The sequence below is a fragment of the Drepanopeziza brunnea genome (assembly GCF_022702325.1).
Source record: "Drepanopeziza brunnea f. sp. 'multigermtubi' strain 214-2 chromosome Unknown ctg10, whole genome shotgun sequence".
NCBI classification, from domain to species: domain Eukaryota; kingdom Fungi; phylum Ascomycota; class Leotiomycetes; order Helotiales; family Drepanopezizaceae; genus Drepanopeziza; species Drepanopeziza brunnea.
Genome location: NW_027094073.1, coordinates 2,177,392 through 2,195,118, shown reverse-complemented (window position 1 = coordinate 2,195,118; position 17,727 = coordinate 2,177,392). Strand labels below are relative to the sequence as shown.

The 17,727-nt window shown below is 51.7% G+C and overlaps 3 protein-coding genes across 3 annotated transcripts; 1 reads left to right on the top strand and 2 right to left on the bottom strand.

The window, feature by feature from the left end:
- Window positions 1–701: 701 nt before the first annotated feature.
- L3040_006262 (uncharacterized protein) lies at window positions 702–4,169 on the bottom strand (the record flags this gene model as incomplete). The annotated part of the gene is made up of 1 exon (XM_007293058.1): window positions 702–4,169. The coding sequence occupies one exon, from the start codon at window positions 4,167–4,169 to the stop codon at window positions 702–704; it is 3,468 nt and encodes a 1,155-aa protein (XP_007293120.1).
- A 4,258-nt stretch (window positions 4,170–8,427) lies between these two features.
- L3040_006261 (uncharacterized protein) lies at window positions 8,428–9,863 on the top strand (the record flags this gene model as incomplete). Its single annotated transcript, XM_066157118.1, has 4 exons — window positions 8,428–8,569; window positions 8,637–8,911; window positions 9,038–9,115; window positions 9,213–9,863. The coding sequence occupies 4 exons, from the start codon at window positions 8,428–8,430 to the stop codon at window positions 9,861–9,863; spliced, it is 1,146 nt and encodes a 381-aa protein (XP_066011355.1).
- Window positions 9,864–11,699: 1,836 nt separating this feature from the next.
- Window positions 11,700–14,627, bottom strand: L3040_006260 (uncharacterized protein; the record flags this gene model as incomplete). The annotated part of the gene is made up of 9 exons (XM_066157115.1): window positions 11,700–12,165; window positions 12,547–12,777; window positions 12,828–12,841; window positions 12,998–13,095; window positions 13,152–13,281; window positions 13,402–13,716; window positions 14,008–14,306; window positions 14,362–14,458; window positions 14,514–14,627. 9 exons carry the CDS (start codon window positions 14,625–14,627, stop codon window positions 11,700–11,702), a joined length of 1,764 nt encoding a protein of 587 aa, XP_066011354.1.
- Window positions 14,628–17,727: the final 3,100 nt, after the last annotated feature.

Below are 17,727 nucleotides of genomic sequence, written 5' to 3'. Positions count from 1 at the left end.
GAAACATTAACATCTCACCTTTCTCATCTTTCACAGAAATGTAAACGAGTCGAAGATGATTCCATTCCCTCTCAGGAGTCATCCAGAACTTCACAGCGGGCGAGGCTATCCCATACGTCCGACACTATCAGCCGCTCAGCCCGTCGACTCCAGACGCCAGATGTTCTCGGTTAGCTAGCTGGTACCCACCCCCTCCCTTGTTGCCCTACTAGTTCAAGCGAGGTATTTCAGACAGTTACAGTTAAAATCACAAGCACAATCACAAGCGAGAGCATCCAGCCTTAAAACCAGAACCAGAACCAGAACCAGAAGAAAAATCATTCATTACGTATCTATCTACCCATTATCTACCCATCCATCCATCCATTCATCCTTATAATGCATACCTGCTTCCCTTCATTCATTCGTTTTGATATATATATATATATATACATACATATATATACATACATAGGGTAAAACGCTCAGAACCCAAAGATCATTCTATCTTTCCCCACGCCAGCCAGCCCAATTTCCAAAAGTCAAAATTATAGATAGACGCCCGCCCGCCTGCCCAAACCCAACCCAACCCAACCCAACCCCAGCCCCAACCGCGCTCAATATCCAAACAGCAAAAAGGGCTCAGCAATTAAGAGCGGAAAACGTAAATAAACAAGATGATCAAGAGTGAACCCCCCCCCCCCCCCCCCCCCCCCGGCCCCTCAGACCCCCCGTTGCGGACTCCGATCAGGGCTCCGTTCTGGACTACTGTGCCGCTCAATCTGCTCGACGATATCAAGCACCTTGCCCTTTAGCTTCCTCGACGGCGTTTCGGGACTCTCGTCCCTGGCAGCGGCAGCGGCAGCAGCAGCGGGGAGCAGTTTTTCCTTCTCGACTTCCATGTCTTTTTCCTTGCCCTTGCCTTTATCAAGGCCGAGGCTTTTCGTAGCTTCCTCCTCCTCATCCTCCTTTTCCTCCTCCTCCTCCCTTTCCTCCTCCTTTTCCTTCTGCTCTTCTGCTTCGCAATCAAACAACAACGCATCGCCCTCCCCCTCCCCCTCCCCCTCCCCGCCATCACGCTCCGGCTTGGCCGAGCTAAGATTCCCCAGGAGGGCCCGCATGCTCGCGCGTTTCCGCAGACTCTTCCGGCTCCGCACACTCCCCCCCACCGAGCTCCCCCCCTCGTCCAGATCCCCCTCCGAGCAGTTGACGACCCGCAGCCGCTCCTTCGGCACCGTGAACATGACCTGCACGACGCGGTTCTCCGCCGCGCGCTCCACGTCCCAGTCCTCGTCGTCCTCCTCGCGGTCCGTGTACTGTCGCAGAAACTGCGGCTTTTCCTCGCCGATGCCAGAGGAGCTCGTGAAGGTGTTCGAGCGTGGGTTGATGTCCGCCGAGTCCTCCCAGTCCCCCTTGCCCTGTTTCCGCCGCCACAGCGCCGCGCTGGCCGAGACGGTGCGGCGGGGCGAGAGATCGACCCGCGTCGGGCTGTGGTCTCTATATATCGGCGCGTGGGGATTGCGTTCCACCGCGTCCACGGGGGTAAACACCCGCCGCAAGCTACCGAACCAGCCTGCGCGACCCTTGCCCAAGAGGAAGGCAGAGGGTTTGGATTTCGACGGGCTGCCTGATCCCGAGAGGAGATACTCCTTCTGGTGACGAGTTGGCGAGGATTCGCCCGAGAGCAACCCCTCGCCGCCCGGTCTCGGGAGCAGCGCCTCACCCTCTGCTTGCAGAGTGGGAAAGCTGGTTTGTGCGGTGTTAAAGCTATTTGTAGAGCCGCTCCCTGAGCTTTGCGGGAGCGTACCAGGGCCCACGTGCGTGGTCGAAGTGGCTACATTCAAAGCGAAAGGATTCATACCCGTGATGAAGCCGCGCAAGGAGTCCGACCTCGATCGGCCCTGAGAAGAGGATCCAGAGCGGGAGATGGACACCGTGGAGATCTGGACGCTCCGTTCGGTGCCTTCGCTCAGGTTGCTCGCTGTGCGATTGTCTTCCTCCCCACAAACAGAGGACACGGTGGTGGCTGCGATCAGTTGGGCCCTCCGTGCCGGCGAGACTCGCCCCACGTTCGAGTGAATGCGCGCCTGGGAGTTGAGAAGAGCGTCGGCTGCTGCCCAGTCCGAGAACCATTCCTGGACTTCTCGCTGGCGAGGCTGCGCCGGGGTTTCTACGTCGGAGCTGCTGAGGCTGCGGCCACGGCGCATCGGGGTGGAGAAATTGGCCGGGGGCGGGTCTCTGAAGGGGTCCGAAAAGCGGTCGGGCACTGCTGGGCCGGGTACGAAGTTTGGGTCGCTAATTGCGATTCCCACGCCTTCGACCCCGTGATGGCTGCGCGTCTCGTCCTCGTCCGCTTCGTAGATGGGATGGATTGGACCTGATGTCCCGAGGCTGTTCGTGCGCCCATGATTGTTGCCGGTGCCGAAGTCGAAATGCGGCGTCGGTTGGTAGACCCCCCGAGCCCTGGACCGCACGGGTTTGCGGTGTATGTGAAAGGGGGCCGGCGGAGCCTGCGATCCGTCCCCCATTGCATGGACTCCGCGGGGCAGGTTCTCGTACCCAGCTGCCGCGCTGTTCGAATCATACAACGCGTCTCCCGCACTCCCGTTGTCCGGCCGTCCGTTCCACCGGCTGGCCGTCCATGCGAACACGCCATTCTGGCTTCTGGGGGATTCAAAGACGTTGGATGCTCCAAGACTTAAATCTCGGAGGTTCTTTTCTCGTTCCTCTTTAGCCTTGCGCTCGTGTCGTCGGCTGTAACAGAAGCAGACCACAAGGGCCCCGATGATAGCCGCCAGGCCCAGACCCAGACCTGCGCCGAGTCCAATTCTCAACGCGTTCGAGTTTGAATCCGAGGAACTGGAGCCATTCGCGGGGTCGCTCGCCATGGCCGTCAGATATGCAGGGTTGGTATAGTTCGAGGCCCAAGTCATGCTGGTCGCATTGAAGAACTGGACACGGGCACTGGACGACGTCTGTCTCTTCGAGTTCCCCGAAGTAGAAATATTGTACCCGCCAAGAACCATCATGACGTTCCCCGGGAGCATGACCGCGCCATGGCCGTAAATCCCACTCCCAGAAGGCTGCTGGTCCGGAACCATCCACTGCCAGTCCCCGGATCCTCCATAGCCCTGGCCCAGGCTCAGGACGGCGAGCTGTGGCTCGGCAGCCTGCGACACGTCTCCTACCCAGCCTCCGAAGATGACCATCTTCGTCCCATCCTCCGTCAAGACGGCCGAATGCCCAGATCGACTGTCCACGGCTGGCTCCGTGCTCTTGATCGCGAGCTCGGTATTGGCGTTCGACGTGCTGGGGGATTCCACCGTCACAAAGCTCCAACTCTCCTCCGGCAAGCCCCAGATGGCCACCTGGCTCATGTTGATGAAAGCCGTCTGGGTATGCCCCCCCACGAGCACGAAGCTCTGCTGCTGCGTCGCGATACCAGACCCGCTCGACGTCGTCGGCAGCAATGCCGTCATGGTAAAGCCAGCCTCTGCAATCGGTGGCCCTCGGTTCGTCGGCAGTCTCAGGGTGTAGGTCGTTGGCGCCGCGGGTGACACGGTGGGGTCCAGGAGAAGCATCTGGTTCGAATACGAGGCCGCCGACTGCCATGTTGGCACCGTCGCCGCATCGGCCGGACACATGCCACCGAAGACGTAGATCTTGGTCTGTGAGGCGTTGGTGCTGACCAGCGTCGAGAAACTGAAGGCCGCGGCCAGGAGGTATGCGCCTGGAAGCGCCGCGGCTGTCGCGTCGGAGCCTGGGTCGGTGACTTGCTGCTCCCAGGTTCCGTTGCCGACACTGCTGGTCGGGTCCGGGGTGAAGCGCCACAGGGCCGCGCTGGGGGATGCCGAGCAAGATCCTGTATAGACCGAGATGTCCCCGGCGGGAGAGATAGATGGGAGGATGGCATGACTGCCATTGCTCTGAAAGGGTGGATCGGGAGAGATGGTATCGAGGAGGAGATGGTCTGGGGAAATGGTCGCTGATATATTCAGTGATACAAAGCTCGTCGGGGTGTCCGCCGTATTCCCCAAGATGTAGGCCCGGTCCCGATTTCTCGAGGAAACGGGCGGCAGCAGGATACTGGTCGGGTTGTAAGGGAGAGGTTGATAGTGGGCTGCGAGCATCTGGAAGAGCAGGGCCAGCGTCGTCGCCAGGACGGCCAGCAGCGCGAGCGGGTCTCTCATGATGTTTGGTGTTGTGTGCTGGCCGGCCGGCTGGCTGGCTGGCTGGCTGGCTGGTGCGAGGGGTTGGTGATGGAAATAGAGAAGATCTGTCGACGCGTTTGCGCGCTGCTCACATAATTATGCCGACCGTCGCCGTGTGCCCGGATTTGTCGTCCGGTTCCGATGCCGATTCCGATATGGATTGGAGTAAAAGATATTATGTTCTGGTCGCGGCGAAGAATCAATTGATCAAAAGTGATCATCATAATACGGTAACGTGGAGCAGAGCAAGCAAGAGAATCTCCCAGCTGGCGGGGGCAGGCACGAAGGCGGGCAGATTCGAGTCTCAGCCAGCCGATGTCAACATGGGGGCCCCACCTCTACGCCCGCGAACGCCCAATCACGGGACAGAAGAGCCCCCTCGGGTGCGGGTCTGGGGCGTGTGTGGCAGGGGGGGGCGCGGTTGGGCGGTTGCCATGGCGATCGAGGATGCATGTGAAATGGGGAGTGGTGAGTGGTGAGTGCAGAGTGGTGCGAGTGCAGATAAAGTCGTGGCTGGCAGATGAGAGTCGTGGCTGACCGACGAGGAGGCCGGGGAGGTGATGTAGTAGGTACGTACGTAGTAACTATATACGGCGGACCGGTCTTGAGAAGGAGGGGACGGGTACGATGCACGTGGCTTGCTGATTAACGAGGGGTGGTTCGCAGAAGAAGAAGAAGAAGAAGAAGAAGAAGAAGAAAAAGCGGCTCCAGCTTCCCCACCCCTTCTCCCGTAGACAGTAGTACCAACCATGATATCGTCACCACTTCCGCCGAGGGAAGAAATCAGCTGACAAGTCGCAAGTCGCAAGTCGCAAATCAGAAGAACGGGAGTACCAAAAAAAAAAGGAGCAAGGAAATGCAGAGAGTCAAACCTCGGAAAGAATAAGTCAAGGACAGGAAGAGGAGGGCCTAAAAAAATATGCAGAGACGAGTGAGTCTCTTGCGCATGACCTTCCCGCACAATCAACAGGAGATCAACCTACCGTACCCGCACATCTCTCATCTCCTGGGTAGCTACCGTACCTATCCCGTGCACAGTAAAGGACACATACGGAAAAGCAGGCCGGCAGAAAGGCAATCAAGCTGAGACACACAAACCAAAAAAATAAAAAAAATAAAAAAAATAAAAAAATGAATAAAAAGGAGCTCGTAACATCTCCTCTCCCTCGTGGACAACCCCTTGCGCTCCTCTGCTCTTCTGCAATCTCCGTTCTCATTTTTGTTCGTCTCTCTTTCCACCCACCCGCATCAGTCATATACCTACTCGTATACCAGCACCAGCACCAGCACCATACTTACACTTACACTTATACTTCGTATGCAAGCATGCGAGGAACTAGGACCTGGGCCAACAAAACCCACGCACGTCCACGCCCCCACCCGCTGCTGTAAGAAGGGTACCTACTACGTACTACTCTCCCCCCCCCCCCCCAAAAGGCTATACGACCTCGCTAGCCTCTCTTTTGACTTCCACCATGTTTTTCAATAAGTACTATACTACTACTAGGTACGAGGTCCTACTACCGGTACGTATAGTACGACTAGCAATCTCCAGCCCTGGAAAAGCTCATTTGCTAAGCTTTCCTCGAAACCCTTTCTTTTCCGGAAAAGTAAAAGTCTCTCGTTCCGTAAGACCCTCAACGAAAGCAGATGTCCGGGGACGGAAGAATGTGTCTGCATCGCCCAGAACCCTGACAGCAGCGGCAGCGGCAGCAGCTCAGGGGGCTCGGGGGCGGGTATCACGACGGTAGGTACCGATATCATAGTACTACGTACTACGTACTACGTCCGTAGTAGGAAGTGGGAGTTGACCGGGCCCCGAAAGTACCGAGAGTGCCGATGGTGCCGAATGTTGAGAGGTCCCTTCCCCCGTGTTGGGAGTCTGGGGGCGGAATCTTTAATTAGTAGTAGATACAGTAGTTGTACTACGTAGTAGTATGTACGGTATGCGTGTGTGCATGCATCTTGCATATGCTCGGGACATATGCATACTACTACTAGTAGTACTACTACTGTACTAGTATATGCATAGATAGTCGGACGCCTACTAGTACAGTAGTAGTTGGACCGGTACCTACGCACTGGATGAAGGGTTAACGCTTTTGAGAAGGTCGATTTCCGGCTGATTGTTTGGCTTTGGCGTGGGTGCATGATTGTGTGGTTGGCATTCAATCTTATCGATTCTCCCTTGCTCGTGTTCGAGGGAGAAGAAGAGTCTCGTTCCGGGATCTGGTGTGGGCTGGGCTGGGGGCGGATGGGGGTTTGTTGTAGTATCTTCTTCTTCTTCTTCGTCTTCTTCGTCTTCTTCGTCTTCTTCGTCTTCTTCGTCTTCTTCTCTTCTTCTCTTCTATTTCTCTTCTACGTCTTCTTCTCCCTCCAATTGTCTATCCACCCTGCCCTGACCCACAGCTGTTGGTCGGCTCGGCGGTGGTGGTTTCCACGGGCGGGATGGATGAGCGGCGGCTCGTCTCAATCTCGGCAATGCTAAAAGCAGTAAGGGCGCCTGTGGATCGGCAGGCAGGATCCTTTCATCCAATCCCATCCATTCATTGATCGGTCGGTTCGATTCGATTCGATTGGTTGGTGGAGCGGGAGACAAGCTTTTCCCGACCCGCATTCCACACATCGAGGCTGGTTGCTGTCGGCCAAGCCCATCATGACGCCCGGTGTCCCTTTTCAGTCATTTGCCAAAGAGCTCAACCTGGAGCTGCCCGGCCAATGAGGCGAGACCAAGATGCGCGAACAAGAATGATCCGACATCCGGGCTACGGCTAATCGACCCTTCGACCAATAGTCGGAGATGCTGGACCTTGAGAGGCAGGGGTGGCCCCGGATAAGCGGGCATGGCATGTCATGGCGGGGGGCTTGGCCACGATGGCAGGAAGAAGGTTGGAGGGAAGCCCGAGGCCTGAGAGGGCTGATAAGTACTACTAGTAAGTAGAGCAGAGAGGAGAAGGAAAAGGGATTGAAGTTGATCTGCATCAGAGGTTGCGGCCCGGCTTGGACCGGGAGTCAATCACCTCAAGTACATAGATACCTAGATAAGTAGATACATACAGAGATACATACACACATTTCTATATAGAGATATATATAGATACATGTATCCATCGCTTGATCTATATATAGACATCCTCTCATCTCCCCTTTCCCATCTCCCATCTCCCATCTCATCTCTCCAAAACGGCCTTTCCCCATCCGGCGAACTCCCCCCATCTTGTCCACTCTTTACACTTCGCTGCTGCTGATCCCGGGCCCCTACTTGGTTGTAGTAGTACGTACAGTGGTAGTAGTAGTAGTAGTAGTAGTAGTACTACTGCTTATCGGGCTCCCGCTTAGTTTCTGGTCTCCTGGGTGAAGATTTCGGCCCGGTTGGTTGAATTTGGGGCCTCTCATCGCCTTGACCGTCGACGGTGTCATTCGACCTTCCTCCGTGAATCGTTACCCACCCACCTATTTAATCATCATCATCATCATCATCATCATCATCATCATCATCATCATCATCCCTGCTGAAGGGGGAGAAGAAGGGGGCTTTTGTTCGCTGGCGTCTCTTTTTTTTCCTGCTTCTGGGTGCAGACCAGACCAGCCCGGACCGGCGCTAGCAAAAGCCATCCCAACGGCCGTTGACCTGACCGATTCCCACTTTTTTCTCGCCCGCACGTGCTCTCTCTTTTTTTTTTCTCTCACCCAAGCCACTGATCACACCACCTCACCTCTCACCAGAACCTCTCCACTTCACCCTTCCACCTCCACACCACCACCGGCTACATCCACACCACTCCTTTCCTTGCTGTTCTTTTCTTCTCCCCCCCCCCCCCCCCCCCCCCCACCCATCCATCCACATTCGTTTCCTCGTCGGCCTCGATTCCCAATCAATTGCTTCTCCTACCGGCGACCGGTCGACGACCACATCGACCACCGACCCACGACCACGACCACCACTACGACCTCAACCACGACGACGACGACGACGACGGCGGCGGTGGTGACATGGCCCCTGTGTGATTGTCCGACTTGACCTGCCATTCACCCAACCACACGTCGACGGTCCAAAACGTTGGTTGGTCATTGATTCAATGGGATACCTTGATTGATATTCTCATCCTCCCGTCGTTTTGCATTCCTCGCGCCCTCCTCGCAGCACATCGTCATCTCAACCCGACGACTACCGAGAACCCGAACACCTTCACTTACTCGCAGGCGGCCGGACCACAAGCTCGACTTTAATATAATCATGATGGCCTTCGCACACTGCTGTTCTGCATCGCTGGCCCTCACGCTGGCCTTCCTGCTCGCCCTCTTTCCGCAAGCAAAGGCACAATCCGTTTACGAGACCAAATACTGTTCGGATCTGAACACGGGCAGCGGATCAAGGAGTAAGCAGCTTCTCCAGTGATGGTGGTGGAAAGTCCGGCGTGCTTGATAGCTAACCTGGCCCCCTAGATTTCAGCGTCTACCAGAGCAACAGCATATGTGCCAATTACTGCAACGGGATCCAGGTGCCCGGCCAGAGTCAGCCGTTCGCCTTTGCCGTACTCCAGGGCAATTACTGCTGGTGCTCGGATTATGTGCCGGCGACCACGACGACCGGGTGTTCGAAGCCATGCCCCGGATTCCCCGACGACTTGTGTGGAGGAGACGACCTGTTTACCTACCTTGAGATTGGCGGCAACGAACCCGCAGGCACCAAAGGTGCTCCCGCTGCCACCCCGATTCCGGTAAGTTCTCTCCCCTCTCGCATCAATCCCTCCCCAGCTGGTTTGCAGCGTCTTCTTCTATTCCTACCGAAATCCTGTGACTCTGAGCGCCTTGAAGAGGGAAATTTTAACGCAAACGTATAACAGGCCGCGGAAGATTCCCCTCCAGCACCCCCTCCCGCCCCCGTGACCGTAGTCATCACTGCGACACCCTCGGCTCCTCCTGTATGGCATTGCTTTCCTTTTTGAAATTGTCTGCGTGCGGCAGGCACTTCTGCGGGTCCCCCCTCTTGAGCGAATGCTAACCACTCTTTGTGTGAAGACCAGCACCTCCCCCCCTTCGACTCGAGCTACTACTACCTTACTATCGACAACCACCCCCCCTTCATCCAGAGTCACCTCCTCCTCTTCGGCGTGGACCCCGACAGCTGTCACATCCCTCTCCGAGTATGCCCCGGGCAAGACCATGACCCTCATACAAACCGCGGCAGCGCCCTCGAGCCCCGGCACCGGACCCAAGTCGGGCAAGTCTGGCCTGAGTACGGGCGGAGCAGTTGGACTTGCGGTGGGGCTCTGTGCCTTGGTGGCACTCCTCGTGGCTCTGGCCTTCTTCCTTCTCCGAAAGCGTCGGCAAGAAAGGGAAGCTGCATCGGCGGACGATCTCAGCCGGAAGGGCAGCTCAGCCGGCCTCGGAGCAGGAACCATCCCGTCCCGGACGATGAGCGAGAATTCTCGCTACGTGCTCGGGACCGATGGGCGACGAGTCATCGAGCAGTGGGAGCCAGGAGAGGCGGAAGAGATCAGACGCAGCCGACTGATCCCCGTGGACCAACGTCTGGACCCCTTCTCGGCCGTGTACCAGCGCGGAGATAACAAGAGCCGCGAGAGTGTCAACACGCTCCGGGACGACCATGATTATTCCCGCCGCGTGGCCTCGGGTCCGGGCATCCTCCGCGCCACCAACCCCGACTAACACGGCGCTTCTCTCCCTTGCGCACACGAATGTCACGACCCTTTTCTTTTAATTCGTCAACCTCCATGCAGGATGTGGACGCTTCTACCCCGATTTGTGGGAGGCGTCACCACGGCGTTGTACAGTTACAGACGGTGTTACCACACGGGAGGTCGCTGGTGCCTCCCATCAAAAGTCCATGGATGGTATCGCAGCGAGCGTTTGAGCATGCCCGAGCCGCCCTTGCGAGCACACATGCGGTAGTCATCTCTTTACCTTGACGCGTGGGCCTGCCAGCCCCCTTGGTGATTTTCCCGGGGGACTGGTAGCACCACGGTCTTCTCACTCTTTTCTTCTCTCCGTATTCAATTCCTAATTGTAGTTATAGAGGCATATTTCGGGGACACGGGAGAGGGTGTCGCGGAGGGTATGCAGTGTTGGATTTGGGACGATACCTGGTCGAGGCTGGTAATCGAGCGAGCGAGCGTGATGGTGCGGATGGTGGACCGAAGCGGAGCGGACCGTGATGGATGAGACCGGTGTACATAGACGGCGGTCAAAAGACCAAAAACATACCGAGAGACAGCGAAAGATAGAGCTTGATTGCTTCCTTGCTTGCGTAAGCGGTAGGGAATGCATATAGGATTCCCAGGACTCTAATTCTCTACTATCTAGTGTGTCTTGAAGCTGTGGGATGTGATATTTGGGAATAAGTGATTTGTGACATGGGCTGAGTGCGACGGCCCGTACCTCTGTTTCCGTTTCCGCCTTCCGCCTGCCGCCTGCCGCCTGCCGCTTTCCGCTTTCCGCTTGCCGCTCTCTCCAGGCGTCTTCCCCTCCGGTACGGTATCGTACGCACGCACGCTCTTGCCCGTCCTGCTCGACGTCCGTCCAAGCTGAGCTGGAATGAAGCGACGGTGAAAGCTAGTGAAAGTTTTTTTTAAAAAAAAATATATATATATATATATTTTTATTTCAACTTTACAACTAGGTAAACCAAGTACTTACTTTTCGTTAGGGGCTCGGTGTAATGTGATGTGATGTGGTGTAATGTGGTGGAGTGTGGTGTAGTGTGATGTGGTGTGATGTGGTGGAGTGTGGTGTGGTGGAGTGTGGTGTGGTGTAATGTAGAGCAGGAGTAGGAGTAGGAGTAGGAGTAGGAGTAGTAGCAGGAGGAGGAAGGTTTGATTTGATTTGTTGAGTTTTATGATTGATAGGGAGGGTGATGGGGGGGGGTTTTGAGATGTTTGGGGGGGGGAGAGGGTGTGGTGGAAGGGTGTGAGAGAGGGAGGGAGAGGGAGAGAGAGAGAGGGGGGGGAGAGAGAGAGAGTTGATACCTACCTTACGAAGGAGTTTAGTTGTTGATGATGATGATGATGATGAGAGGATGGATGGAGGAGGTTGGTTGGTTGGTTTGGTTAAGCGAGGAGAGGAAGGGGGGATGGGAGCGGGGGGGGGGGGGGCGAAACTCCCCAAAAACAAAACCAAAAAAATAAAAATAAAAAAACCGGTATTGGACACCTGGAGCTGCGACAGGCGGTAGGTGAACGCGACAGCATCCCGAGACGCCAGACGCAGAAAGGTGCCTCCTACGCAGGGAGCGACATGAGCCACGAGGGGCAGTCCAGGGCGCGAGCAAAGGCTCTTCCTGGGCCCGTCAGGATCTGCAGAATCCCAGGTTTCAGGCAGGCAGGCAGGCAGGCAGTCAGCAATGATGACGATGCTCTCGTATGGCCTCTCTTGTTGAATCAAGTCAAGCGGGGAGAGATCAACCTCCGTTTCGGAATAGCTGGTGCCCGCAGGATCCCCAGACGCCGCGCAGGACCCGGTGAGCCACGGCGGTTGGATGGTGGCCGACTATGCCGGACCAGCTCTCGACCCGGCCCCAGAAGACGTCATGGCTCCTACCAAGGTGAGCGTGGCCACCTGCGGCAGGCCGAGGATGGAGATCCGGACGAGCCGCGGCGAGAGGAGCGACAGGTGCAACGCCGCAAAGAAGTCCCCCAGGCGAGGGGGCAAGGCCGCATCGATCGCATGCTCGACTTGGAAGTAGGGGGCGAGGTGCGGGTAGCAGTTGGTGACGTCCAGGATGCCCACACACAACCCCACGAGCAGCACCTTCCGCAGGACGAACGCGCTCCGGGACCGGTGGGGCGACGTCGGTGCCGGCTGGGAGGAGTACAGCACGGCCGGGCGGGCGGAGCGATACGACGAGCTTCGACCCAGACGAGCCGGCTCCCGAAGGTCGGCGGGTACTGCTCCGTCCAGGCGATCCGGTGCGAGCCGTTGGCGGCGGCACTTTGGGCGCGGGTCTTGGTCTTGGCTTTCGTCTCGTGGATCGCGGCCGTGACGCGTTCCAGAACCTCGTCAACGTTGTTGTTGTTGTTGTTGTTGTTGTTGTTGTGGGGAAACTCTCAAGCATGTATATATGTATATATGTATATATAATAAGAGCGCCGCGGGCCTGGACGCACGACGAACATGTGTGCGACGCAGCACCTTCCTGGCCGTCGGGAGGGAAGCTTTCAACGCCACATGTAGCGCTATTCATTTCCTGGCTTTGCTCTTTCACCCCCCCCCCCCCCCCCCCGCAAAGAAAAGATCTTCGTCTCTGTACGTACGTAACGTGGTATCACGATCTGCCATGTCTGTTCCCTTGAATGATGGAGCCATCTGTGTCTCGAGTCGTGGCCATCTATCTCACTTCTCAAATTGGCTGGCTTCTTTCAGCAACCCCAAGTTCGCATCAAGCAGGGCCATCGCAGGTTTCATGTATCGGGCCTCATTCTCGCTGTTTATTTCAAGTGTCCATCGATACTCTCTGAGTTTTCTGCGGTAGAATTCTACATCCTCTAAGCTTGATACTATAGAGAGGAGTAAGGTGCCAAAGACGCCAACCAAGGCGAAGCTCTGAGGGGACGCAAAATACCAGAGACTGAATAGGTGTTGCGGTTTCAGTGACTGGACAAATTCTATAGCAAATACGAATCGTTCACGGGCTACAGAGCGTCAGATCGGGTAAAGATGCGGATCAGTGGATGGTGAGAGGGAGAGGAGAATACGTCGATGGAGTGAGATCTTGGCAGCGATGTATTCAAGTCTCAGATATCCAACCGAGTTGAGTTTCGTAACGTCCGTATTTTCTATCGACGGACAGTCTGGAAAGATTGAAACCATTCCTTCAATCGAAGTTGAACGGGTTTGACATTCTCTTGGATAATGGCAAGGCCGTTCGCGCCAGCGGTCGCAATTTCTGGGGGCGGTATCAGCCTGACAATTTGAAGTGGAACCGAGATGTCTATGATTTACCTCTGGTTATTCTTGCTGGGAAAACAGTGTCGAGGATATCAGCCAGGATCTCCGACAGAGTAATCATGTGACTAAATAGAATCCGACCCTTCTGAACCTTCTTGATCATCTTCGATGGTCTCCGGGAAATCTGCATCAGTAACGGGTTCCAAAATCCAGTTGGCAGAGCTGATCAGAGCTGGACGTCCGCTCCCCAAACTACTCCATTTATCTTGCATGTAGAGACCCCAGCCGAGCCGTTTTCGCAGACCTTTCTCCCAGCCCGGATATTCCAATTTGAAGCATCGAGATGCAGTCCAAGACCATAAGCAACGCTGATTAATTGAGCTGTCAGTTCCGCCGAGTCGGTGTCGGTGTATTGGAGAAGCAAAAGGCCGGCTTGAACAGTTGAGATTTTTGGCCGATGGATCGTATCGCCGAGGGCTTTCCTCGCTAATTTCTCAAGCTCCTGAACGTCCGGTTTCGTAGACTTGCTGGGCTTCTCGTCATAAGAGCATTTCGGCTCGGCTGGCTGGCTGCCTGGGCCAGGTGGGATGAGTGGAGGCGGGATCTGGCAGTGGCAGGGCTGTCTATCCATCCGTATAAGAAATGCCCGCGACCAGCGGGCCAAGTATTATCTTAGCTATTAGTTCTAATATACATTAATTCTAATATACATTACTTCCAATATACATTACCTCTAATATATACAACTCGAGCCACTCCTTTACAATGGATTAAAGCCCGGTTCTTCGTCATATCCATCATATCCTTCAATCCCCCAAGCCTCCCAATCAACAACCCCCTTCGAAGATTTCATCAGCTTATCTTTTGAATGAAAGCATTTGCCAGTTAATCCCAAACGACCCTTATTTACCGCTTCCGTGGGAATAACCATTCGCAACTGCCAGATAGGATCTTCAACCAATGAAAAGCGCAGCGCTTTCTCGGGCTCTGATATCGATGCATCTAATGACTCAATGTAATCCACGATGGCTTCTTCGTATTCTTCTTCGTCTTCGTCCCATAAGTAATGTTTCTCCTTACCATTCGGAGTCATTTTTACATAATACTCCGGAATGTATACTTTGCCTATACGTTCTATCTTCTTCTCCTTCGCTTCAATAATACAATACTGATAGCCTTCTATGCTTTTCAAGTTGCTAGCTTCGTTTACTAGTTGAATGATTAGCTCCTCGTAATGAGTACCGTTCGATATAGATCAACTAACCCAGATAAAAGCCGAGTCCTGATTTTTTACGGAATGCGGACTTCAAGGATTTCACCATCTCTAACCCGTTTTTCTGACCAATGCGCGAAACATCCGCCTATGATTCGCATAATTAGTATCAGCCTGTATAGAACAAATCAAGTCAAACTTACATCGGAAAGCGTTGCATAGCCAATGACTCTTTTTTTCTCCATTAATCCTTGAGCCCTATTAAAGAGGAAGCTCAAGGCTAGCAAGATCGCGAAGATTAAATTCGATCGTAGCATCGTGTTTGTATAAGTCTTTTTAATGATGCGAGCTGAAGAAAGGAAAAAAGGGAACAAGCTCGCTGCTTGCAAAAGAAGAGGATGGTGAATTAACCCTGAAGCGAGTGCAAGAAGAAAGATATACCTCTTTTTTTTTTTTAAATGGTGATTGGAATTTCTACGTCGGCTATAAATAGTCGTGCAGCTAATAATAATCATCGCACTGACTGTTACCGTATACTTTCACCCAGTACGCGCGCCACACCACCTACGTAGTACCTAGGGTTCATGTGATCCACAGCGTTTCACACAGCTTCTCGTCATGCTGCGCCTGAGCACTGATCATTTACTCTCTCCCTAATTAAATGTGTCTTTTATAGGCCGATTCCAGAGGGTATAGCAGAGGGTAGTAATTGAGTATACAAAGGTTTCAAGCCAATTAAAGTGAAAGCCATGTGACTTTACTCATCCTTTGTATTGCTTAGAATCCTTCTTTTTGCTCAGAACTTATATGTATTCGATCCGTTTTCAATCCATTCATGGCTATAATAGATACTAATGAGTTATTGAATCCACCGATCCTTTCATAATTTTTATGATTCAAATACCGGAAAAACGACGTATTCGCTTACAAGAGATTATCCGATTCAATCGAATAATGAATTCTTATCAAGACTGCTTTCGATTAAGCTACACTTCGGACGGTTCGAAGAAGATATTAAGAAAACTATTCTTATACTTTTCGATAAACTCGTTTAGCTCGCGATCAATTTTAAACTTCTTAGAAAACTCGATGCGATCGACAACTGCTTATTCCGCAAGAAGAGGTTAATTAATAAGCTTTGGAATTGCCTTTTAACTTATTTTTTTTATCGATTCGTTTCATGAAGCGATATCTTTATTTTTGCTCTTGAACTTCAATCAACTAATTATGGAACCGAAGCTATCAGAACAGCATTTCGATCTCTCGCATGCGGAAAACGAACCGCGAAAGAAAAGAATTCTCGAAACACCTAGCGATAATTGCATATCGATTGCCATCTGCTCGGGAAGCTATTACTTGGTCTCGAAAAAAGTCTTGAAAAATAAAATAAGCTTTCTTAAACGAAACTTATGCTTACGGAAAAGCGTTTACGGAAATCTAAATTACTATTTTAACCGAAGGTAATCTTGATGCGATTCGAAAAGATCGATATCGATTTGAGTGTTTATATTATAAATATTCGAAGTAGCTTTCTTAGATGCTTTGCGATATATTTTGTAACGAAAAAATGCAGTACGAAAAAAAAGAAAAAAAAAAAAAAAAGGAGAATGAAGTTTCTTAATCGTCGGTTACCTTGAATTTAATTTGTAAAAAATCCCGACTTGGCTGCGCCAGGTCGGCACCACCAAGGCGGGACACCCAGCAAGGCGGGACAGTAACGGTATACCACTTATTAAACAACAACTATCATTATAAAAAATTAAAAAAAAATCTTTATATGCTTAGAAAATTCTGCTTTACAAACTTGAATTAAAATTATCAAAATCCATTTATTTGTAGTAATCTAATACATTAAAATGTAATGAAAAAATGGTCAAAAACTGTCTTGAATAATTCAAATTTACTTGTTTATTGCAAATATCTTAATAACCACAACCTTAATTCAAAAAAACGTCACATAGATCGAAAATAAATGATTTAATATATTATAATACTAAAGGTATTAATTATTAAATAAAAGTTGGTAGTGATGCACGTATTCTTTTGATAGGTTTAAATAAAAGTCCGATTTTCGTATTCCTCGCCTATTCTAATATATACGCGTTGATTCTGATATATACACATTACCAAAATCGAAAAATATACAACAAAAGTATTATTTTTATTACTTTAACTCAACACAATAACGGAATAACAACTTGTAATTAAAATTCAATTGATCGATTGATATTAAACTCAGTAAAGCGCATCTTTTTATACAAAAATAATTATTATATAATGGTTGGTCGATTTTTTATTTATTAAAAAGGAGCAAATTTTACTGTCCCGCCTTGGTGGTGCCGACTTGCTACAGCAAGTCGGTCAATTCTTTCGAATTAAAATTTAAGGAAACCGACGATTAGGTTCGAAAAAGTATAGCGATATAATACTACGTCGCAGGCGTAAGTATTACCCCTCGAGGGTAGGGAAAACAGGGGGTTTAAAGTGGAAACTAAACTTTTGAGGCACCCTCGAGGGGTAATACTTAGGCCTGTACCGTGGTATTATCGCAAGTATAAATTTAGTTTAATCGAAAACAGAAAAGAACTCGACTAACTTAGCAGCACGACAAAGCTTCTTGCTCTCGATCGTTTGAGACGCAAAATAATCTGTATTATTGGTATCGCCGGTAACGGTCGTTGATTCCTATCGCGTAACTCCGTGCAATTGCAAAAAAAAAATGGGTAAAAATGGTACTCGCACTCTGTCTGCTCCCCGAGGTTCAGGGGAGCTGACTCCTTCTATACGATCAGAAGGAGTCACGTCCACTATCTATATAATAATGTTTACAGCGAAGTTGGGGGTTCCCTGAGAGTATGTCACGCTAAGCGAGGCATGCTCATCCGCCTGAGATAGCCGAACCTGCCATTTCCCTAACTACGTCGGGTCGATATTGATGTACCGACATATATCGAAGGAATATTTCGGCAATCGATTATCTTCTCAATTTTCTCGGTTTAAATTTAATCAAATCTGTTTAAAGTTGGATGAGAAAGTACATTTAAAAAAGATATTTTTTATTCATTTATAACGCTTCACCGATCTCCTTCAAAAGACTACGAAAATTTATATCGAAAGCTTAAGACGCCTATCTTTAATAACTGTATCGAAGTCTTACACGAATCGTAGTAAAAGCTTCATCAAGTTATAATCCATGCTTAAGAAAGGCCAACTTTTTACAGTATCAAATAAAATCTTAATAGATTAACATTGTCTTTGTCCCGATTAGTTTAAAACCTTTGTATACTCTACTACTACCCCTTGCTATACCCCTTCAAATCGGCCTACAAAAGACGCAGTATTACATTTATTTACGAGGAGGGAGAATAGTACTCAGAGATTAAACGCGCATGCTATAGATCAATAGAACCCTAAGTG